Source organism: Rattus norvegicus, chromosome 2 (assembly GCF_036323735.1).
Source record: "Rattus norvegicus strain BN/NHsdMcwi chromosome 2, GRCr8, whole genome shotgun sequence".
NCBI lineage: Eukaryota > Metazoa > Chordata > Mammalia > Rodentia > Muridae > Rattus > Rattus norvegicus.
Window position 1 is genome coordinate 174,214,892 of NC_086020.1, and position 24,562 is coordinate 174,239,453.

Sequence of the window (24,562 nt, forward strand, 5' to 3'; positions counted from 1 at the left end):
TGGTATCTGAGTAAATGATGCCCAAGTTGTTTTCTGGTTTCTACATGCACACAGGTTCTTCAGTGTACATATATACCCCCTTACAGTGCCCAATTCCATAGAGAATAAAAATCAAGTCTGTTTTTAGAATATGTAGAATCTTACATGATTTGCCTCTTTTAGTAACTGTTTGTATCTTTTTATTCTGCACCCAAGATAAACTTTTTTGGTGTCATGTTCTTACCGGTGTGTCTCAGAGTCTTACCATTGCATTTCCTCAATTGAAATCTTCTTCTCTAAAATAAACATGTAACAAAGCTGTCCCCTCTTCACGTCTTTGTGAAGGGTTGCCTTTTCAAGTTTTCCTTAGTTACCTTAAAGTATCTCCAAGTCCTCTTCTACTCCCCCCTTTCTTTCCCGTTATAGTTTTTTTGTTTCTTTGCTTTTTTTTGGGGGGGGGGGGTGGGGGTCCTGTGACAGACACTAATTGTTTACCATATCTGTATGGTTCTGGTAGAAGATAACCTTCTAGCAGAGTTGAGAGTTATTTCTAAGAAGTAGCCACCCAGCTACTCATGTGTGCTTGTGTGCCATGGTCACACCAATCGAGTATAAGGAAAGGGCACATTTGCCACGTGTAGTCCAAGATGGGGGCATCCCTGGGTCTTTCCTATGTTCTTCATCTGCGTCTCCTCTTCACCTCAGGGCTTTCCTCATTAATCTGGGCCTACTTTACCCCATGTGTTACTTTTAATTAGTTTTGAGATCATGTGCTTTTTTTTTTTTCATTAGGAATCATTTTATTGATTTTTTTTCTTCAGAGACTTGAAATTCTTGTCACATAGGCCTTTCATTTGCTGATACTATTATGAAAAGGGTTGTTTCCCTGATTTCTTTCTCAGTCTGTTTGGTCTTTGTTTATATGAAGTCTTCTGATATTTTTTTTATATTTGTTTTCCTTTTTTTTTTATTTTATTAACTTGAGTATTTCTTATTTACATTTCGAGTGTTATTCCCTTTCCTGGTTTCCGGGCAAACATCCCCCTAGTCCCTCCCCCTCCCCTTCTTTATGGGTGTTCCCCTCCCCATCCTCCCCCCATTGCCACCCTCCCCCCAACAATCACATTCACTGGGGTTCAGTCTTAGCAGGACCCAGGGCTTCCCCTTCCACTGGTGCTCTTACTAGGATATTCACTACTACCTATGAGGTCAGAGTCCAGGGTCAGTCCATGTATAGTCTTTAGGTAGTGGCTTAGTCCCTGGAAGCTCTGGTTGCTTGGCATTTTTGTTCATATGGGGTCTCAAGCCCCTTCGAGCTCTTCCAGTTCTTTCTCTGATTCCTTCAACGGGGGTCCTATTCTCAGTTCAGTGGTTTGCTGCTGGCATTCGCCTCTGTGTTTGCTGTATTCTGGCTGTGTCTCTTAGGAGAGATCTACATCCATCTCCTGTCGGCCTACACTTCTTTGCTTCATCCATCTTGTCTAATTGGGTGGCTGTATATGTATGGGCCACATGGATCACGTGCTTTCAAATGGTCATATGGTCATCTTATTATGAACCAGCTACCTTATGTCCTTGAACTTTTATTCTTTCTCTTTTTCATACACTTTGCCCATTGTCTGTATTAGATAATTTTAGGAAGATATCCATAATGTATTAACAAGACAAAAATCAAGAGAAATAGGACATTTTAAAATCGGTGTTGAAGACACTCATTTTCTTGTGAAGTTATTCTAGTAACCTTTTCCCTCCTATTGAAAATAGATTCTTCTCTCAGACAATATATCCTGATTACAGTTCCCCTCCCTCTACTCCTGTTCTTCCCCATATCCTCTCCCATCTGGGTCCGCTCCCTTTCTGTCTCTCACTAGAAAAGAACAGGCTTCTAAGAGATAACAACAAGATATAACATAGTAAAATGAGATAAAACAAAAACTATGACGCTGAAGTTGGACCCATAGAAACCTACAGAAGAAAAAGAGCTCAAGCCCTGGCACAAGAATCAGAGCCCCAGTCGTTCTCACACTCAGAAGTCCACCAGAGCACTAGACTGGAAACTGTAATATATGTGCAGTGACCTAGGCAGATCCTTGCAGGCCTATGCTTGCTGCTTCAGGCTCTGAGTTCACATGAGCATGGTTGATGCAGAATGGCTATTCTCCTGTTGTCCTCCATCACCTCTGGCTCTCACACTCTTTCTGCCTCTTCTTTAGGTTCCCTGAGCTCTGAGGAGAGAACCAAGCAGTCCACAGTTCTAGATAGGTTGGTTATAGAGTATATGACTAGGAGAACATTTGGATCTCGTGGGAAGGAGGAAATTCGATAGATTTTATGGGTGGAATGGGGTTGGAGGACGGACAGAAACAGGAGGGATCAGGCAGGGGACAGGAGGGGAGGGGAGATAGAGATGAGGGACAGACAGAATGTGGGGAGAGATGTCACATTTGAAAACCTAGTGCAGTGCAAACTTAAAATAATGGAGGCAATCCCAGGGAAGTCTCCAAATAAGGGAGTCTCCACTGGCTCTCTTGTCACCAAATGAAGCTTCCAGTACCAGGACTCGGTTATACCCAGTTTATGTTGGCCAAATGACTCCTATCGACATACCCAAACAACCCAGGCTTTAGCCAAGACAGTGGGTTACTCTTACAACCTGACAGGAAGTCCTTATTGCTGAAGACAGCAACCACGCAACTCATTAACCACCAGGAGATCTAGCTGGGAGTTACATAGATTCACCTTTGTGTTCTAGTAACCTTTTCCTTGTTTTCTCATTTCCAGTGTTTCTTGCCTTAAATTTATTTCTTTGCATTCCTCACAGATCTCTGTAAATGTTGGACTCATTCCAGAGATCCTGAAACTGATGACTTAAGCAGTGTTATGGACTTTGAGGTGGGAGAGGAAACTTAAAGTGGGAGAACAATCTTGGCATAGACTGGATTTACTTAGTGGGAAATGTCTATAAGGTTTCCCCACCTTTCTTCAAGTAAGATTTCAGCAGATAGATCTGAAAAGAACCGTAGCTCAAGATGCCAGATAGAGATCTATGGTCACAGTGGGAAGGCAATACACATAAAGTATGACTAGCTTGGGACCAGGAGCAAAGCATGCAGATAATTAGCTGTACATCATCAAATCCAGTGCTGGGGGAAGCTTTCTTCTCTGAGGCTTCCAGGTAAAAAGCTTTTGGTTGGCCTTAAAAAACAAACAAAGGAAAACAACAACAACAACAAAAAAACAAACAAGCAAACAAACAAAAGTTTTCCACCAGACTCTTCTTCATGACCTGACTCTTTCCATTTTGCAAATTACTGCTTGGCCACTTCGTGCTTTCTACTTTCCAGGAATTCCGGAAACACTCAGCCGTGGCCTGCTCTCTGTGTTTCTTACTTGCTTGGCCTTTGCTTGTGTTACTCCCTGAAAAACTGTGGTTTTCTTTTTCTATTTTTTTTATTGGATATATTTCTTTATTTACATTTCAAATGTTATTCCCTTTCCCGGTTTCCTGTCCATAAGCCCCCTATTCCCTCCCCCTCCCCCATAAGTATGTTTCCTCCATCCACTCCCCCTTACCTCCACCCCTCCTCTCAACATTCCCCTGCAGTGGGGGTCCAACCTTGGCGGGACCAAGGGCCTCCCCTTTCACTGGTGCCCCAATAGGTTTTCTTCTTCTTCCTCTCCTGAAAAGCATCTGCCATTAGTGTATGCCAATTTGTTAGTGGAGAAACCTGTTTCTTGCTTTACATAATGCCCTATTCCTGTGTGTTCTTAGGGCACATTTAATATGTAAATATCTCTTCCTGCCCCTGTTGCTCTCACTGGATTATGGGGTCATTGAAAACAATGATTGTTTGCTACAAAACAAAATTTGTATCTCAGGTGCCTGACACAGGTTATTGTGCTATCACTGGTGATCAATAAGTATTTATTGGTACGTGAATGAGTGTAGAGTATTTTACACCTCTAGTCTTTTATGGTGAGGTTGGTGTTTTGTGTTTATCCCATTTCCTACTGGACCAACTAAGCAGCTAATTCTAGTTGACTTTGCACACTGATCAAATCTCTTTGAAAATCCTAGATGAACTCTGTGTATATCAGTTTAAACTTCATCCATCTCAGGTGTGTTTCTCAAGGTCTTCTGTTCTCTTTAACACCTTTTCCTGATCTCTCCAACCAGAGTTAGCACTTCTTTTTTGTTTGTTTATTTTGGATTTTCATAAACTCCTAGGTGTTATGGTGTTGGATTTTATGCCAAATAATTATATGGTTATTTCATCCTATTTAAGTAGTTACTGTCTTTATTATGTTTCTATTGGTGCTGTTAAGTCATCTCCATAAGTGACTTGGGAAGGTATTCTCAGATCACATTCTATCACTGAGGGAAGTCAGAGCAGAAATTCACATCAGGATCCTGGAGGCAGGAGCTAATGCAGAGGCCATGAAGAAGTGCTGCTTCTTTGCTTGTTCCCCATTGCTTGCATAACTTGTTTTTATAGATCCTCCGACCCCCAGCCCAGGGATGGCACCACTCTCTGTGGGAAGTCCTCCTACACTAACTGTTAATTAAGATAATACTGGATAGACTACAGGCCAGGTTTTTAGATGCATTTTCTCACTCCCAGTTCTCAGGCCTCAATTAATTCTGGCAACTTTGCTTCTAATAACTTTGTATAACAACGTTATGGCAATGTCAGATCAAGGACATAAGCTAGACAACACACTAGGTTATAAGCGTCTTGTAATTAAAGGCTATGCTGTCTTCATGTTTGTGTATCTATCATTATCAGAGTCCTCCCAGTACTAGTGGTACTCAGAAAATAATCTGTACATGAATAAGCTGTGGAGGATTGATAATTGAGAACCAGGAAAAAAATGAAATGAAGTAGAGAGGGAGGAGAAATCAATCACTTCAGAATGTGAATAATTGCTTCAAAATTGAAAGAACCAGAATGTTTCTAGGAGATGACAGAAACTATTCAGAGAATTGGCTTCCAACTGTCTTTAGAACCTGGAAGTGAAACTTAATAACTCTATTGTCCCTTGTGGATAGGAGCACATAGCATTTGTTAATGCTTCAATTTACCTAAAAGCACAGGACATATACTTTTCTCATTTGCTGGTTTAGATCATTAATTGGATTCTATATTTCTCTGAGAGTTTTGGATTAAACACAGAAAGTTATTAGATTATGATAGGTTGTTCCTACACACAAAGGCTTGTTTATTTAAAGATATAGTATTTTATTATAGAAAATAGCATTTCTTTGCTTTTTGTTGTTGTTTTTATACTTTATTATCTTAAGAATTAAAAAAAAATCTGTGGCCTTGGCTTGGGAGAAAGAAATATTCTAAATGACAAAATAGTCATCTATGGATGTGAAGTTGCTTCATAGATATTTTTAAAGCATCTAGTTCTTCTATATTTGGGTAGAAATATTCAGGGAATAATAGCAGCTTCCTACTGAGCATTCATCTTGGTTTGTTTAAAATCTGTTCCATGTAAGGGAATCTTGTATTTCTTGGTGGTGTATAATGGTGCTGTTTCAGCTTTAATTGATGCTAAAGCTGGTAAAGTTGTAGATATTATGATTGTTATTGGGATGTATACTGATGGTTATCCAAAAAATAGAAATTCGGTTTAGTCTTTTTAAGTCTGCCATTTTACAGAAGAGAACTTTAAATGCATACCAATATAATAAATTGTCATATTGAGAGTATTAGTGAGCCCAACATGAATATCTTAGCTAAAACAGTCTACAACCACTTGAGTAATGGGGTGTCTTAGATGGAAGGTCACCCTCTGTTTATTATTAGCTAAATCACTTTAATTTCTCCAGTTTCAGTTCTTCACCTGGAAACTATGACTTATAACTATAATTTGTAAGGCTATTTTTAGAATTAAATGAAATCACTGGTAAAATACTGATAATCTGCCTACAACATTGTGGGTATGTTAATTACTTTCCTCATTGTGTTAAAAAAAATACCTGATAAAATCAGCTTAAGAAAGGAAGGCATGTCTCTAGAAGTATGAGGTGGCTGGTCATATTTTATCCACAGCCAAGAAGCAAAGAGAGAGATGAATCATTTCTGTTTCTTCAGCTTGAGACCTCAGCTATGAATGGTGCTGTTAACACTTAGGGCTGTCTTCCATCCTCAGTTAATCCCTTTGAACACCAGTCATAGAGACACCCAGAGACACATCGCCATGAGTAAATCCAATTAAGGTGACAGTGCAGATTACTAGTGAAAACTGGTTGGTTTCACAGGTCATAATATAAAGAGCATGGCTTCACTGTGTCCAGTCATTCTCTACACACACATTGTGCAGTCCAGTCATGCCTTCATGTTCTCATCCTCCCACCAATGACTTTGTAGTTTGAAGGCTGAAGATGGTTTTCACATTCTTTTATTTTAGGCATATTTTAATACCAGCTGAAATTCTTAACAGTACTACATAAAGGAACTGGGAATATTTATTAATTACTATCAATTGATAGGAAAATAAAACTTAACATACTACAAAATATAAAACACTGACTAAAGAAATTTAAGAGGACCCTCCAAGAATGGAAAGATTCCCTTCTTAAATGTCAATGTTGTTAAAATGTCGTTACTACTTAATATAGTTTGAAATATTCCGAGTACATTATCTATTAAAATACCAGTATTGATGATCATAGAGTGGGGAAAACAAAATCATAATAGTTGTGAACATCTGACAAGAGGTTAACATCCAGAATATATATATATATGTATATATATATATATATATATAATCTCCAAAAGTATAATTGAAAAAATACCCAGTTAAATAATAGGCAATATATAAATAGACAAATTGCCCAATGAAGACATTGAGATGGCCAGCAGATGTTCAAAGTGATGGCACTCCTGTAACCTGAGAACTCTAGAGTAAAATCAGGGCACTCACCAATCTGAGAGTACCTTGACTGTATAGATAGCATGAGGTTAGCCATGGGTGCATAATTTGACTCTCCCTTACCAAATAGAACACAAATGACAAAAACAATAAACAAATGGATAAAGTGTATAGGAAAAAAACATACAATATCATTAATCACCAGGAAATATAGATCTAAGTGATAATATGGTATCACCTCACCCTGTTAAGATTAACAGTTAACAGAAAAGTAAAGATAATTCATACTGAGAAGAAGCAGAGGAAACGATCTGGTTGGCTGGAACATAAACTAGCATCGTGTTTAAGGGGGGAATATCGAAAAGTTGAAAATAAAGCTAATATTTATATATTTTTCCTGGAATTTTAACCCTGATGATTTTTCAGCATGAAATGAAATCAGTGTGTCAAAGATACCTACATTTGTACGTTTATTGAGATACTCTACAATACACTAGAAAAGAGAATCAGCCTAAATGTCCACGAAGTGATGAGTGGATAAAGTAAATATGACATATACACAGAATAGATGTTTAAAAAGTTGGGTAACATGTAATTTATGACAATGTAGCTGGAACTGGAGATCACTATTTTAAGTGAAATAAGCTAGGCACAGAAGGGCAAGTATCTCATTTCAACAATTGATATCTCAAGTGGCTAATCTCATGGAAATTGAAGGTAGATTATTGGGTAGCAAAGTTTGAGAGTTTTTTTCATAGACAAATGGTGTTTGCCCAGGTGGCTACTTTTTAACCTGGTTTAAATATTATACAATACTATTTATCTGTATCGAAACATCATACAGTATCCCTGTAATACATACATGCAGTTTTGTGTTTTATGTAATAATGTATGGCAATGATATAATTAAGTATATATACAGGTATACATCCCTGCAGTACAGCGATATGTTTTTATAAATGTACCATTTATAAATGAATTCACTATTTGTGAACATCACAAAGAGGAGTTACAGAAACCAAGACAGTGCCATCACTGAACTATATAATCTAATGGGGCTGCCATTGTGCTGCACCACTGATGGAGCTGTCCTATTTGTTCTGCTTGTTGTGTTCCAGCAGAGGTTTATCCTTCCAGACATTCTCAGGAGACTAGTCTATTTCCTTAGCCTTCATCTTTTGCTCCTTTAATCAGATCAGCCCTAAATTTTGAAAATAAATCTAACCAAGTCTTTTTCTACTCCCAGGACGTTATTAATTAGCAGGTGAAAGTGGGATTTGTACCATTTTACAGATCTGTGTTGTCTGGAAGTAATGACTTCCAGGCTCACCTGGATATCATAACTGCTTAGTCATGTCTCAACTTTTGTTTTTCATAATGAGAATAAAATTGTGAAAAGGGGGAAGTGAGAGGGTAAAGTACTACATAGTGAAATGCACTGCGGTTAAACAGATGTGCTTGGGAAGAGTAGTCATATTATTGGGCCCCAATAATATTTCAGCACATCTGAACACAATGTAGAGTATTCAATGAAATGCCTATTCAATAATTAGAAAGAATGTGCAGTCTGGACTTTGGGTGCAATGCATGGTCAGCATGTGTGCCAGCTTGTATTTAATCCTTAGCACAGAAAGCAAGGACGTAGGCAGAGAAAATAATTGGAGTTGGAATGGAGAATAGAGAGAAGAAAGAGGACAAGAGAGAAGGAAGATGGAGACAGAGAACAGAAGTGTGAGCAGCACATTTTACTCTATGGTTGAAGCCCAAAATCAAACTAAGATAAGGAAGCCGGTCCCCAAATCTGATAGAGCATATCATTTCATTTTGTTTCAGGACCCAGAGTTATATTATTTTCCTGTTCCAAGTACTTGTCTAAGTGTTATAGGCATCCAAGACTTGAGTTATTATTTCAATCCACAACTGTTTATTATTCATTTCATGCAAATAACACCTTCATTATTTCAGGACACTTGCCTTTATTGTTATCCCTTCCTTTTCTTTCCCACCCATAAGAGGCTTTATCTATTCTACTTCAGACAGCTCTCTTTTAAAACTTGACCTCTAGTCTACATCCCCATTGCCTTAACTCAGTCCTCTTCATTTTGCTTCCATATAAATCACAAAGCTAATAAGTTCATCTCCTGATTTGAGAGCCCCTATTGTCTCTGTTGGATCCAAGTTCTAGTAACAGGTTCTTTAGTAAACATCCTAAGGCCTTTAAGCACTGCTACTCAATCCCATGTCACAGGTCAGTTTTTGCCTTCTTGAGGCTGCCTTGCAGTGATCGTACCTGAATTTCTCAAGGTAAAAGTGTTCTTTGTCCCCATGCATTCACTCGTGCCAGCTCTTTGGCTTGTAATGCCCTCTCTGTTTTGTCCAGCAGACTCTATTTATTATTTAAGTTTCTGTTTAAAAGTCATCTATTCATTCTTTAGTCATTTATTTATTGTCTTCTTTGTAACAGTTACTGTGCTTGGTAATGAGATAGACAAAACCCCTTCTCCACACTGAACTTACAGAACAGATCATCATTGAAGAGCTAATGAAACTCTCAATCTTCCTAGGCAAGGTTAATTAGTATTTTGATCCTAGCTGTAGTAGTAACCAACAAGATAGTGTGGAGGAAATGCCATGTTGTGAAAACTCCATTGCTTTAGAAGTCAGTGATGATTTCTTCACCTTCAAAATAATGAGAGTAGTATTTAATCATACAGGTCATGGAGTCTTGATCATAAGGTGTTTTTTCTCAGATTTGCAGAAAGCAATAAATGTGTCTATTTATTGCATTGTTATACTTAGTTACGTTTCAACAATAATTTTGATGGCATCCTTTAAGTTTTATTTACATTGTGTCGGAGATTTAATTGATAGTATAATTATCTCCTATTTTTGATTTGCTTATACTTCCTAAGAGAAAGGCTAAGTAAATCAGGAAGTGATGAGTGGGTTTGTAGCAACCAGGGAATGCCTCCTAGAGGTTTTTTTCAGTAAGTGTTTTGGCTGCATTACTTTTTATGAAATAGTAATTATAATTGAAGATGAATATCTAAGGGATTTTAAAAGTAAATAGCTATTCTGAAAACATGAAACTCAGGACTGTAACAATTATCATACTATATAATTCAGTACAATACAAATACTCTAATGTCTCTAGTTTGTGTAAAATTTACGTGTCAAGCCTCAGGACAGCAAGAATTTTCCTTTAGAAAATCTTCTGGGAATCCCACAGTTGGAGGTTCTGGTTTTAGCTTTGTTCCTTGTCCGTTTTATTAAGACTTACACAGTACATAGGTCACCTTGCTTGACTCACAGTGGATTCTTACTAAGCAGAGGTTTCCACCAATGTTTTTCTATCTGCATGAAGGCACCATAGATTTCACTTTGTGAGAGAACACACTCACTCACATTGTATGGTACCATATATTCTACCTGCACATTATTCCTGAGATTGATACACAGTGAAGCCCTTAGGGAAAGTGGGCACTTCCACCTTCCAGCTGGCAGTGCACTGCAAATGTTTACTGCTTTCAAGGATTATCATTTACTTAAGTTGTAGCTAATGCCTACCATGAATTTTTTAAATCTAAAAATATGGAAATAGAAGCTTTCCAGATACAGGAATTTTAAAATACTTGGTTATATAAATTGAATACAAAATACGATGTGCTAAATTTCTCCTGGGTGCAGAGCTCTGCCCTGGCTGGAAGAATTTACCACTGACTTCTGTTAAAGCTATCAGGATTTATCAGGTGTTATCACAGCAAAGTAGGGAAGGTGGAAACAGAAACGTTTTCTAAAAGTGTTGTGTTGTGACAGCTTTTCTTTTTAAAACTAGCATTCTTTTGACATAGATTCGTTTCATTATAATGACACTAAAAACTAGTAGATGATAGTCACACATGTTCCACTCATTTAACAATAGATGTTACCTCATTTCCATTATAGTATTTAAGGTACCTAATCCCAACCACTGATTTCAGTAATTAATGCCCACTGCAAACTATTATACTCTAGTAAACCAACATCCAGGAAACAATCTGTATTAATAATTCATCATAAGCTTAGTGAGCTTATTCAGTCAGATTTAAATATTCCTTATACATGATTAATTTTTTAAAGTGTTGAGTTATTTTGATTTTAGACCTCTTCCTGATGACTACTTTTTACTATAGCAAACAACTGTCAGTGTTACTGGGTTTAAACCCAGCAGGGGAAAAGAAAGGAATCTGAGCTTCGTATGTGAAGGGATGGGTGGGGTAGGCTGTCCTGAGGACCCTGGCTTGGTCTGTGTGTCTTGGACTAGCTCAGAAGGACCATTGCACCCCCACCGCACACTGTCAACACAAATTTTGCTCCAACAGTGCTCTCTGGAATTGTGCTGCTCACTAGTTGTATAAAAGAGTCTCTGCATTCTTACACATAATTTTGTGAATTTTTATTTATTTTCACAGTTGTATTCTCCATGGAGGTAGGAGAGCTCTCCTTGAAAACATCTTAATAACTTTTTTGCTCCAAAGGTTGTCTCAAAGTGAATATTTAATAATTATTATTAGAAAATATTTTATCCTGTGTTATATTACCCATCTATTTACAGTATATTAGTTACCTGGTTGGCTTCCTTCCCATAGTTTCTCTAAGGAGAACTGAACTTTAAATCTCATGTAATTTGCCTATAAAAATAGTAATTGGATTCCTTCATATTGCACCCAACAGTTAGTGAATGAATGAATATAAATTCTACCTTACTGTGTTTTGTTTTGTTCTGTCTAATACTTCATTTTTAGTTGGTACTCAGTTGGTTAGTTCTCACGTATGCATTACCTAATGAAGTCGCTGATCACTGTGAATAGGTCACTCACTCATGCTGAGTATACTCACTTCTCCGATTTCAGGAGTATCCACAATCCTGTTAGTATAGTACAGTGTCTATTCCATACAGTTAAGTTGAAAATAGCATTTTACATTCTTTTATGTAGATTGTCCTGGTGCATTAAAGGTGATGTATATATAATCACATATATGTAAAAGAGTCGTGTGTGTGTCTGTGTCTGTGTATGTGTGTGTGAGAGACAAATAGGGAGAGAAAAATGGAGAGAGATGGAGAAATATAGCTACAAAGTTTATAAATAAATGAATTGAGCTCAAAATAATCATTCTTAATGAGATTACCCAGATCAGAAACCCAGATGTCCAATTTTTTTTTTTAAGTCTCTGCATCTTAGATATGTGCGTTTCATTCAGAATACCCATAGAGGTCAAGAAATTAGTAAGTGGGCGTAGGGTGGGTATTTCAAGGGAGAAAAGATAAGCAGCATTGAGTATAAGGAAACAGGATAAATGGAAACTGGGTTAGGAGAACAGGATAGAAGAGGGAATAAAGACATTTAGAAAAAGTCATATGGAAATTTAGTACTGTAGATGTCATTTGTGAGAAGCCACCCACCTTGTTTTTCAGAAGGTATCTTACTGGTAGCTGAGGCTCTCTGATTAGGCTAGGCCCGCTGTGCCATTGAGCCCTAGCCATGTCTGTCCCCTGGTACTGCAAGCATACTTTACTACTCCTAGCCTTTTATATGGATGCTGGAGATTAGATTAATGCCCTCATGCTTTCAGGGCAAGTACTTTACTCATTGAGCCAACTTCCCAGCCTTGATGAAGGGATTTTTTTTTTTTTAAGGAATATAATCGATTGATTTAGAAAAGCCTACTATACCTACATGATAATTTCAGCATCCAGCTTTGATCAGGGCTATTGATACCTTTTGAAAACCAGATAGTCTCTGGTTTTAACGCTTATGTCTCACAAATCTGGTATATGGATATGTTTGCATGTGGGTGTGTGTATGTACATGACTGTGCATGGGGCCAAAAAAACCACAATGCATGTCTTCTACTATTTCTTGAGACCTAGTTTTTGAGGTAGAATCTCTTGGTCTGTCTGGACCTCTCTGACTTGGCTAAACTCCCCTTTCAGAGATCTACCTTCAGCTTCCTGTCTCCACCTCCCTGAGCTGGGATTACAGGCAACATGTTTGGGGCTATGATTCTTATGTAGGTCCTGGGGATTCCAACTTGGGTTCTTATGCTTGTGAAGTAGTCACTTTATCCAGTAAGCCGTCTTCCCAGGGCCTGCATACAGTATCTTTACAGAGGTACATTATGTCTTCTGAAGAAAGTATTAAATATTTCTAGGTGTTACCAAACACAGACTTAAACACTATCAATTCAAATATCTTTGGAATCTTATTAGAAATAGGACTAGGTTCATTTCTATGTAAATAACTGTATGCTAGCAATTTCTGAAATATTTTTAAAAAGCGAGTTTTTTCCTTGAGAAAATTAAGCAGTGCCAGTTCCCACCAATGAGACCAACAGCTAGCCGCTCGGTTAGCTGCCTGCTCCTGCACAGCTTCCTACTCCACATCCCACGGAGCCTTGCTCTGGATGCAGACTCTGCCAAAGATGCCTTGGAGTTTCTGGCCACCTGGGTAATCCCTTTTATTAACACAGGTTCTTTCCTCATACAGTATAATCTGAATAGATTTTATTCTTCCTCTACTCCTCCCGGTTCTTCCCTACATCCTCTCCTATCTGGATCTACTCCCTTTGTCTCTCATTAGAGAAGAACAGGCTTCTAGGAGATGATAATCTAACCTAACCAAATAAAATATAGTAGGATAAAAGAAAAACTTTGATTTTTTAAAAAAAATTCTTTCCATGTATGTGCTCTGAAATGAGTAATACTAGCTTTATCTTCAGAATTTCTTAACCAAATCTTGTTAAGAAAATGACTTTTAGGTGATAAGGGCCCAGTAGGTTACAAATGTTAGCATTCTGATGTGCACAGGTCCTTGTTAGGATTACATCTGAGTGTTTTTAAAGTTTCAATAAAACGTATTTGAAGACATACATATATGTAGCTGCCAAATTAAATTTATCTTTATAAACTTTTTTCTATGTGATTTAATTTTCCAGTTCCTAGTACATTGGTGGTTTTATTTTGTCAGCCCAAAATCATCAGTTTGGCTTTTTAAAAATTAGTGTTAGAGCCTATAAATAACTATTTTCCTATTTCCCTTTTACTTTGGTTAATATTCACATTGAATATTCTTTGAGTTACAGGCCAATTTGTGAGTAATTTTTACTAATTTTTCAAAATTTTATACATAATAACATTGTGCAATTGCCTTAAAACACATTGGACTTGATTTCACTGTATGCATTATGGTGGAATCTTTTGTTGCCTAATTTAGTAATAGTTTTATCATAGTAAGTTAGCATTTCTTATAATTTTAATTGTTATCGAGAGGATCATTTAATTTGACAGACAATGTAGAAAGATGAACTAATGACAGATTAATAATTTACTACCTTTGCATAATACTGAAGCGTAGGGTATTAGAAGGATTGATGATAGAAAAGGTTAACAAATTTTAGCAGCTTTCATTAGCTTCACACCATCATATGTTTGTGGTACTGACTGAAATAGGCTTTATAGCAAATCTCAGTCTAGGGAACTAATTACTGGTGCCGATTGCTGGACTGATGAATAGGCCTTCATTGTATCATTCCCCTAAAGACAAGGAGCAGCCTGGGGTTCACTACTGCATCCTGGCTGATATTTGATAATAATTTTAACAGATAAATGTAGCAAGGCAGAATGATGAAGTACCTATCCCAGCTCTTTGACTATCAAAGCTATGCACACAACCATCTGGGTACTGCCTTTTTCCTTCTCAACTAAGGGGAATTTTATGTCATTAACTGGGTTCAAACAATTGTCTTGTGCTTGTGTACCTAGTTTGTATGTATTGTAAATTTATTTTGAAATTATATCATTGTATTAGTGCCCAAACAATGAAGTAAAGAAATAAATGAATTCTAGTTTTTCTTTTTAAGGACCACAGTATTCACACACTTTTGCATTTCATTCTGATAGCATTTCTCCTTCTCATGCATGACCAAAATCAACAAGGGAGATGTTTGATGTTCTTGCTTCCTCTATATTCTCTGAAAAGGTTATTGGATTCCTACTACTTTTAAAGTATTTTCTTTAAGTAATGTACTATTTGTTCTCTGTGCTTTTACAACTTAACTTTTAACCAATAATCAATACCAGTTACCAACTTCTTTTTATAGATGGTATCTTTAAAACATTAAAATGAGGTTGACTTTATTTGGGTATTTTGGGATTGTCAGCTGGTAAAGAGTATTAATTTGTCAAAGCTGACAGGTACAGTTTTATTAGCTCATGAAATACAAGTAAGATTTTTGTTTTTTATTAGTCATTCCTGCAGAAGTTTTAATTATGAATATGTTTTTATTTCATTTTTGAAACTCACAGGTTTTCATGCTGTACATCTTTAGTGAATAAATATATTCTCCAGCAATTTTTTTCTCTATGTAACAAAAATAAAGCTCTATACTAGTATTTTCTTTATAAAATATTTTTCAGCATGGTAGTATGTGGGTATTTAACAGCAGAGAAACTTGACATTTATGTATTGCCATATAAAAGATCTATGTAATTGGGCAAATATCATAGAACTTGGATTTAAAAAAATAAATTTCAAGAGTATGCTTTCAATATAGTAATTATTGCACATCATATAGCATGTAGTTTTTAATTAAATAGAATAACAGACTACATAAAACAGAAATTCAATCTGATTTGCTTGAAAATAGATTGCTGTTTCACTCCACAAGAATGGTTTATTTAAAAACAGTAAATGGAAAAGAAATGCATTTTCTTGTGTTGTTCTAAGCCTCAGGGGCTAAATGTAATGAATATTTTAAGAGATTATTTTAATTAAATTCCTGCACATCTAAACAGAGTAATATTTTATTATCACATACATAACCATGTAACTGAGATATTCATTAAAGTTAACACTTTCTGGACCAAGAATTCATCGTATGATTTACTGACCTTGTGCAAAAAGGCACAAATTAGAAAGAAAAATGAAGGGGGACAGACTTTGATTAATATAGGTAATGCTATACCATATTTATAATAGCCTTTTCCTATTCTGGTTTATAAATGCAGCCACAGAGAAAGGTGCCCTGCTGAGGCTGAAATGAGGCTGAGATCAGAGCACATGCCACGAGAGTGTGGGGAAACTGATCACAGTGTCAGCAATTCATTTCAAAATGATGTATTTAGTGCTCATTTCACCTTCCAAGAAAAGGGAAAGGAGTTCTGTAGACGAGAAGGTGATATTGTTATTTTCAAGGACATACCTAAGTTAAAGATTGCAGAGTGTGAGATGCAGGGAGAATTAAGAGGAGGGGGCGGAGGCGAGCAAACAAGGAGCGCTCTATGCAGACTCTGCTTCCACGCTGTTTGATAATTGCTAACATATGTGGCGTCTCTGTTTCATTGTAGTCGTCCTCGTGAGTTCTGGCGCCTTGACTACTGGGAAGATGACTTGAGGCGCCGGCGACGATTTGTGCGTAACCCTCTAGGATCGACACATCCTGAAGCGACACTAAAAACAGCCGTGGAACATGGTCAGTGTTTAAACCATTCGTTGCCAATAGCAGCAGGTTCAGGACTTGGTGGTGAAGAGCATAACTTCTTAAATACACATCAGAATGTTTAACAGCACATTTCATGGTGTCTTACCCCACAAAGGGTTAGAGAGATACATTTTGCACAGGATCCCATGAAATGGTGTCAGGTAGTTTTATTCATTTTAGTACAAATACAAAACTTAGGAACATAAGCCCATTGTTTCAGAATTTGTCCTTTTAAGCAACGTATTCAGCTTTGAATAAATTACTCCTCCAAGCCTGACTTTAAATCCACGAGCATAAGAAACACCGAATTTACAAACCAAATAGGTTTCTACGGTCTATCTGGTATGTATAGCTCTCCTCCAGCCGTGGGTTGGTAATAAATGTCCAAGTGCCTTGGTACTTGCTGGACCTTGATTTGCAGTTGTGATTGATGGCTCATGGACAACAGAATAGACCTTTTCATATGTTCCTATTCTCTACCATCTTGTTTTCAGAGCTTAACAAAACATGTCCTCCTTTTGTTATGATGCACATGATGGTGATTCAATTTAGGTAGAAGTCTGATAACTGAAACGGACGGCAAAAGGCCTCTTGCTTTTGAAAATACACTTTCTCTAACCAGAGAATGGTCCTTGCTATTCTATGAAATTCTAAAGGCCAGTTAAAATGTATTAATGGAGAAATGCCCCCTCTACATTAAAATTACTTTGTTTAAACAAAATCTATAGTTGTTAAGATAGACACATTCCTACCTCTCTTCAGGATATTAGTTTAACATGTAGTTTGTGATGAAATGACAGTGAATACCACAAGTAAATGAATGCAAAATTATATTCAGTAGAGATAATAAGAATTTTCATTGATTTTTATTGTTTCTAACTGGTACAAAGAAATTATATCTGTTTATCTGGTCATGTTTCAATGCAGGTGATGATATTAAGAATTTAGATTAAAAATCTGTAGTCTTGGGTTTGGCCTCAGTCAGGCCATTTAACCTCTTGCACTCATCCTTAAAGAGCCGTTTCTGGAAGAAAATGTCCACAATATGTCATCAGATATAACACCAAATGTGACATCAGTCTGTTAAAATAAATGATCATACCGAGAATAGTCAATAACAAAGTGATCTAAAAGCAGTAATAGTCTTCGGGCCCTATGTCTTCAACTACAGGGGGTGGCAAGGGGAAATGATGAAGAAGTAATTAGGCTACTTCGCTGTGAGGTTCTATTCTTTCTGTGTGGTGGCACAGATTTCAGAGTTACATATTTCCTCTTATTTTTTAACTTTGGGGTTCTGTTTTGTTTTGTTTTGTTTTTTGGTTATGATATTTTTCATTAAAAAAGTTTGTTTGCAATTTTATCCTTTCAACCACACAGATATTATCAGGTGTGTTTAAAAATTAAAATGTAATAACATTTTTCTATTCTAAACTCATATTAATAGTAGGTTGTGAGTTCTGGTGTCCACGTTAACAAAAATTATATTGTTTCCTTTTTACATCAGGAAGGGTAGGATTCCTTTCGTAAAACTGCATATTAGAAGCTGATATTTCTTTATTCAGCTTACCACCAGAGAAATTCTATTACCAGAGAAATGCCAGTAACTGAATTCAAAATGCAGTAGTATAGGTTAAATACAGAGTCATTTAAATACATTTTTATTTAAAAAGTACATTTTATCATTTTGAAGTATTATATAATTTTTATTGAATAAATTTTAATTATTGTTGAACTTCACCTTTTAAAATAAAATGCTAACTTTCTAAATTCTAAGCACCTCCAGTAATATTGATTAGTAATACTTAATAAGACTTTCAGACTGATTTAGGCACAGCTGTCATTATTCTTATAGATATTAAATATTAATGCAATATTATTTATCTTTGTATTTGATATTTGATAGAATTAAGGTATTTTAAGCAATTCTCTTATTTACTAATATCTTATAAATGGTATAACGGTTAATCATAAAATGCATGAAGCATTTATTTTTAAAAAGTACTCAAATCTGTTCCTCAGAAGAAGTATTACAAATAAGATGTGGATTATGTTTAATAGAACTATATTTAATATTTATATGTTAAATACATATTTAGTACAATCTTCCTTTATAAAAATATGAAAGCTATGCTTTATTCTTTCTATGTTTTTGTTATCTTTAGTGACAAAGCACATGAATTCATACAAATGTTACTATATTTGATGTCAGCCTAATTTATGCTAATATATTCTATAAGGAAAGAGCTTAATTTTTAACTTGATTTTCATGAAATCAAATAACTTATCAAAATGACATTCAATCTTGATCTTGTGTTAATTATGATATTTAGTTTTTGAATAATTCTCAAAACACAATGGAAGCTATCAAACATAAGACTCAAGTATGCAAAATAAAACATTCGTTCTGGTCAAGAGCAATTAAAATTATAGTTCAACCTGGATACATACAGTAGAGTTCAGTATTGAATTTAGAAGTAGATATTTCTATGGCTGGTGTGCTAGTGTTATATTGCTTTATGACTTTTATTTATAATTCATTTAACAAAAAGGCAAACATTTTAAAAATATAGACTCTTAGAACCTCTTGAGCTGTGTTATCATCGCTAAAGAAAGGCATCTGAATAGAAGTGCCATTGGATATTAGTGATGGATTTTGGTGGTGTGAGCCATCTTTTTTGTAGATTGATTTGGTTTGAAGGAAAGCCTCTGGTGTAAAGGTGGCAGAGTAAATACCTGAAGAGTGATGTCCTCTGTTGGTGCGATCAATACCAGCCCCATGACTCTACTTCTGGCTACCTTCTAGTTAAAAACAAATTTTTTAATTCTGACAATTTAATTGCCCTTCCCAAGTTCACATTAACTTGCTTGGGGAAAAGAGCTTTAGGTAATTTTTCAAGCAGAGACCCTCCAAAGTGGTTATTTATAAAAGTCGTGTTATAATGGGAGGTTCTTTTAACTTTGCAGAAACTGTATCATAATTTAAAATTAAAGCAAATATTTTATTTTATGTTTAAATGTTATTTGTGGGTAGTAACATCAGCAAGAAAAGATGGACCTTTGGTTCTTGACATTTTATTCTATTTCTAGCTTTAAAATGTATGAGAAATCTGTCATAATGGTTCCTCACATATTGCCAGTGCATGGAGTCCTGTGTGGTGCTTATTTATGGTCTGAGCATTTTATGTCTAGAAGGATTGTAAGGCTCAAGTCTTGTCTAACTTTTTCTTTAAAGATAAACTGAGTTAAGAAAGGGCTAATGTAATTCTTGGAGTATACAGGACTACAGCCTAGGTTAGCTCAAGACTGGTTGGATTTTCATGTTAGTATTCAGTGTCTTCAACTGCTTATTGTTAGATATAATGGAAAAATTTTTCCTTAAAGCCATGATAAATATGTTAAATAGTTAAACATGATAAATAGTAAGAAGATATTCTTTAATTCAACTGTTTCACAGCAGAATCCAATTTAATTTAAGACATTTCTATTTTGTAAAGGGTGTGCATGATGATGGAAATATTTGAGGAACGTTTAACATAGCTTTAAGAACATTCTGTTATTGTATAAAGTGATACTAATAATTTGGATTCCTAAGAATGTCACATCATGCAAAGATTCTAAATGAGATTTTTTTTGTAATTTCAGCAATATTATTCACTGTTGTTTATAGGATCAGTGAGTACTAGATTCTCTATCTAAAACTTTCACAGAATCCAACATCGTTAGGATATGTGCTTGGCTTATTTTTTAAAAAATTATCCTTTGTAGTTCAGGCAGTTTTTTCTGGAGTGTATTTTATTGGCTGGAAACCCTAAGGAGATTAACTATAGAGGAGGTCTAATTAGATCAAGATAATAGTTGACTGAGATACTCTGTGTGTCACTGTTCTGAATATAGTTACACTGTTTGCTTTACAACACATTGCATGGCTACCATATTATATTACGTATGTCTGATGTCATACCTATAGCTCAATTGCAATTTCATTTTCTGAAACAAAGTAGCTCTTTCTTAACACATGAACATCTTTCTCTGTCATGCTGGAGACTCCTATTGCCTGCTTAGTGGATCTTTAAGAGGGGATAGGTTGTAGGTAAATATTTTCCTGTGTTCATTGTTATTATATTTCAGTTTTACTTACCTGCTCTGTGTTGTACAGATAAGTCACTTCATGTACATATCTTAAGAACCTGAATTTTATATTTTGAGGACAAGCTTCTCTTTTAGGCTTTGCTTAGCTTCAGTGAAGTAAAGATATGTTAATGATACCACCTTGAATAAGCTTCTTTAATTCTGTATAACAATGTGATTAATTATTAAGTTAGTATAAATATTAAAATATGGCATTAGATAAATGTATCAGTTAAATTATTAAAATATGAACAATGGTCATGTTCTTTAACAACTTTTAATAGCAAAATTATGAGTTTAAATTTGAACTAAAAGTGTCTTCTTAACTTCATCCAATTAGGCTTTTAGACTTCAGAATATTCGATACTTATTTATAATTGTTGATTTCCCAAAAAATGAAAGGTAAAATGACTTCTTTCCCTAGAACATATAAACATGATAATTATCTTTTATTTTATGCTTGGGAAAGTTTTGTTCTAATTTTGAAGGGAAAAAAAAAAGTTCTTTAGCAGAAAGCTATTAGAGCACTGAGAATTGAGCACCAGCGCATGTGGTGTGTATTAGAGAACTGTTGGTAATTTTACTGCTGCTAGCTTAAAATCCTCAAGGGGGAGTTAATTACAGGAAAGCCATTCCAAATATCAGTAAGCTGCATATTTTCTATGACAAGAGGTTTTTCAGTTGAGATTGAACAATTCCAGAATCTGAGCCTGTAAAAATAAGTAAATAAATAAATTAAAGTGGGTGTTTGTATGCATTTAGTACTGTTTAGTACAGAATTTTTTTCATGAAACTATTTAATTCAAAAGGTACCTTGTTTTACTATGAGTCAGCGTGATGAGAACATATTTAAAACTTTCAAATCCCAGTTGGGAGGTATAACACATTATATTTTTAGTAGTCATTTAAAATGAATGAATTTATTTACTGGGCTATTTTAAACCATTGCACATTGCTACCAAGAACTGTGTTTTGTTTTTTTTAATGTTTGCAGATTAAACAGTTTTCTTTTTCAAATAAACTTGGTGTGCCTTGGGATCTGTGTGGCAGTGACCCTATAGAAAGTAATGACTGATGCTTTGTCTCATGTACTTGATATCAGAAAATTTAAGTTATTTTACTTGTTATAATTCTTCATTTAAATTCACTATAAGAAGCAAAGAATTAAGTAATTCTTTAATTCAGTAATATTTATTTTTGCATGGTAGTTTTCCTTTTCTGTTGCTCTCTTCTGTCTAAGAGCTGGTGCACGATAGACAGGGGCTTGACCTCAAACTCTGGTACCACCGTACCAGGTTCTGCATCTTGAGTGTGGTTACCATGGGTCTTTTTACCTTAGGCAAATGATATAAACTCTCTGAATCTGCTTTCTTACCTGAAATTGAGGAATTACCAGGTTTCTAAGAATTAAAGAAGTTAAATATGTAAAATAATTTGAACACTCTGTGGCATATGGTAAGTGCTATGTAATATCCTTATTAGTAGTATTTTTGCTTTGAAGGGAGTTATAAATCATGAAAATCAAGAGGATGTAATGCACCAATTCACTAGTAAAACCTAACAGGTGAATGAAAATGTCTTACAATTTAATGTGTTGAGAAATCTCAGCTTATAGTTCCTTTTGGATTTCCCAGTGGTCAGGTTTTTGTTTGTTTGTTTGTTTGTTTGTTTACTTATTTAGTCAAGTTGATTATGTTTGAAAGATTTTGTTTTTATTAAGACAATTTATTTTAGTGTAGGGAATCTATATGTACTTAATTTAAACAAAGATAAAGAACCATAATGTTGTCTTTCCAAAAATGTAATAATTAATTGGTACATTTCCTTTAGGTTTTGAAAATATAAAGTAATTTTAATGTTAAGTACTAAACATTTAACATTAAAATTTCCAAACATTTACAGTTTCTATATTTGTGCACTTATTATGTTCTATTATAGAGTGAAAAAAAGAGTTTTAGTTACCTGTAGAATGCAGTAAAAGCTAAATACAAAACATTTTTTCCCATGACTTCCTTCTTTAAAACCCCAAAATTCTATTTAGTGCCATAAATACTGCATGTTAATGGTATGCACGATTAAACCACAAGAAATAGTAAATAAACCTTTTACCATAACCATGATCCATAGCCATAACCAAAGATACTTTGATCTGCTGAGATAACTAGGTAACAACACACAGGAGCACTTTATTAGCATCAGTTCTGTAGGTAAACAGCCACTGTATGCAAGTGCCTCTCAACCTTCCTAATTATGCGACCCTTTAATACAGTTCCCCATGTTGTGATCACAACCACAAAATTATTTTGTTGCTACTTCCTAACTGTAATTTTGATACCCGTATGTATCGTAATATAAATGTCTGATATGCGACTCCCAGGGGTTGCAAACCGCTGCTCTAAATTCAGGCTTTATTCTTTTTTTTGGGTTTGAACCTTAATTCTGGGCAGAAACTGTTGAGGGACAAAAAGCTTAACCATCGGATTTCCACATCAATAGCTCCCGCCTGGGTGGATCAGGTGCTTCACCTCCCGGGGTATTTCTTGCTGGAAACCGCTTCCTGAACTTTCCCTTCTGTAGCACCATTCAAAGAAATTGAAGGTTAGGAAAGAAACACCATTTCTTGAGCTTTTCTAACAAGCCCTAGCTGCTTGTCTTCTTTTCCCTGAGAAAACTGCCCGCCCGAAGCACCAGAGTGGCGCTGGAGAGTAAGTTGGGGTTCTGGTGCTCGCCTTCCAGCTGCAAGCTGGCTCTTTTCTTTGGTTCCATTGCCCCTCCTTCCCTGGCCTTGTTGCCTAGCCCTGAGGCCACTGGAGGCTCTTTGCCCAGAAGCCTCTCAGCCTACTGTTCTGTTATGATTGCCCCCGGGGTGTCTTGGCCCTTTAGTTTAAACAGCAGAGGAGGGAGTGAGGAGCCTCTGCTTCCTTGCTTACAATGCCTCCCTCTCAATATTTGTGTTAGTGTTGCGGGCAGGGGAGGATGTGTGAAAATGTGGGAGAGGGCCCTGGGCAGGAGTGGGGAATGAAGAACAGAATGCTTCTGCTGGAACTTTTATTAGTATCCCATAGGGCTTTGGGGTTTGGGCCTTCATCCTCATTGGCTCGTGTTTGTCCCCAAGCTCTGACCACTCTTCTGGACACTCACCGACCCTTTCCAAATACACGCCAGTGTAATATATTCAGTGAAACGAATGGCTACTCATTATTTTTCCATGTTAAATAAGCATTGTTTCTTAGACTAGGTTCTGATTTTTTTCCCACTAAGGAACAAATTGTGGGGGAGGGGCGCTGCTTTGGAATCCTTTCCTGCCCTAACTATAAGTAAATAAATGGCTGGGTGAGCAGTGCAAGGGTCAGATTTAATGGGATTAGGGTGCTTGTTCAGGGTAACATTACACTAGCTTGGGGAATCGAGTTTGTCAGAAGGAGCGTGTGTGCCATCCCGGTCACTTTACCCACTGTGGGTGACTGTATAAAAGATTGGCCATCTCTGGCTACCTACCCTTTCTGCAGCCCTACCCCTCTGCCAGAGTGTTTCTCCAGGGCTGATGGACAGCTTTGTTTCCTTTTCATTTCAGCTGCAGATGAAGACATCCTTGCTAAAGGAAAACAGTCCATCAAGAGTCAGGCTTTAGGAAATCAGAACTCTGAAAACGAGGCCCTCCTGGAAGGCGACGACGATACTCTGTCATCCGTGGATGAGAAAGATTTAGAGAATCTTGCCGGTAATTCAATGGCTGCGCAGATATTTCAGCTGGCTCTGGGACAATGAGCATCTAATTACTTACTTTTTCAGCTGTGACCACTGGGACTACCAAGCCTACGTCCACAATTATATTAACTAGAAATTGGTTTTGTTCTTCCCAATGTTCCTCCCTTCATCTTCTATAATTGCTCTTATTTTTTTCTTCTTCCCAGCCCTCTGATCTTCCTGATCTTTTTCTTTTATATATAATTTCCATTGAAACAAAAAAAAATATTAAAAGCAGCTACAACATGAATTGCTTCATGCAGCCTTTGGAAGTTGCCATACTCTATAAAATGAGGATTATAAATGA

The 24,562-nt window shown here is 36.1% G+C and overlaps 1 protein-coding gene across 5 annotated transcripts in view; it reads left to right on the forward strand.

Annotated features, from left to right (window-relative positions):
• Positions 1 to 24,562, forward strand: part of Lrba (LPS responsive beige-like anchor protein) — a 581,207-nt gene that overhangs the window by 295,562 nt on the left and 261,083 nt on the right. For all 5 annotated transcript variants that reach the window (XM_039102651.2, XM_039102649.2, XM_039102652.2 and 2 more), the window contains 2 exons: positions 16,247 to 16,371; positions 24,083 to 24,229. In XM_039102651.2, coding sequence (XP_038958579.1) covers positions 16,247 to 16,371; positions 24,083 to 24,229 — 272 coding nt within the window. The remainder of the gene's footprint in view (positions 1 to 16,246; positions 16,372 to 24,082; positions 24,230 to 24,562) is intronic.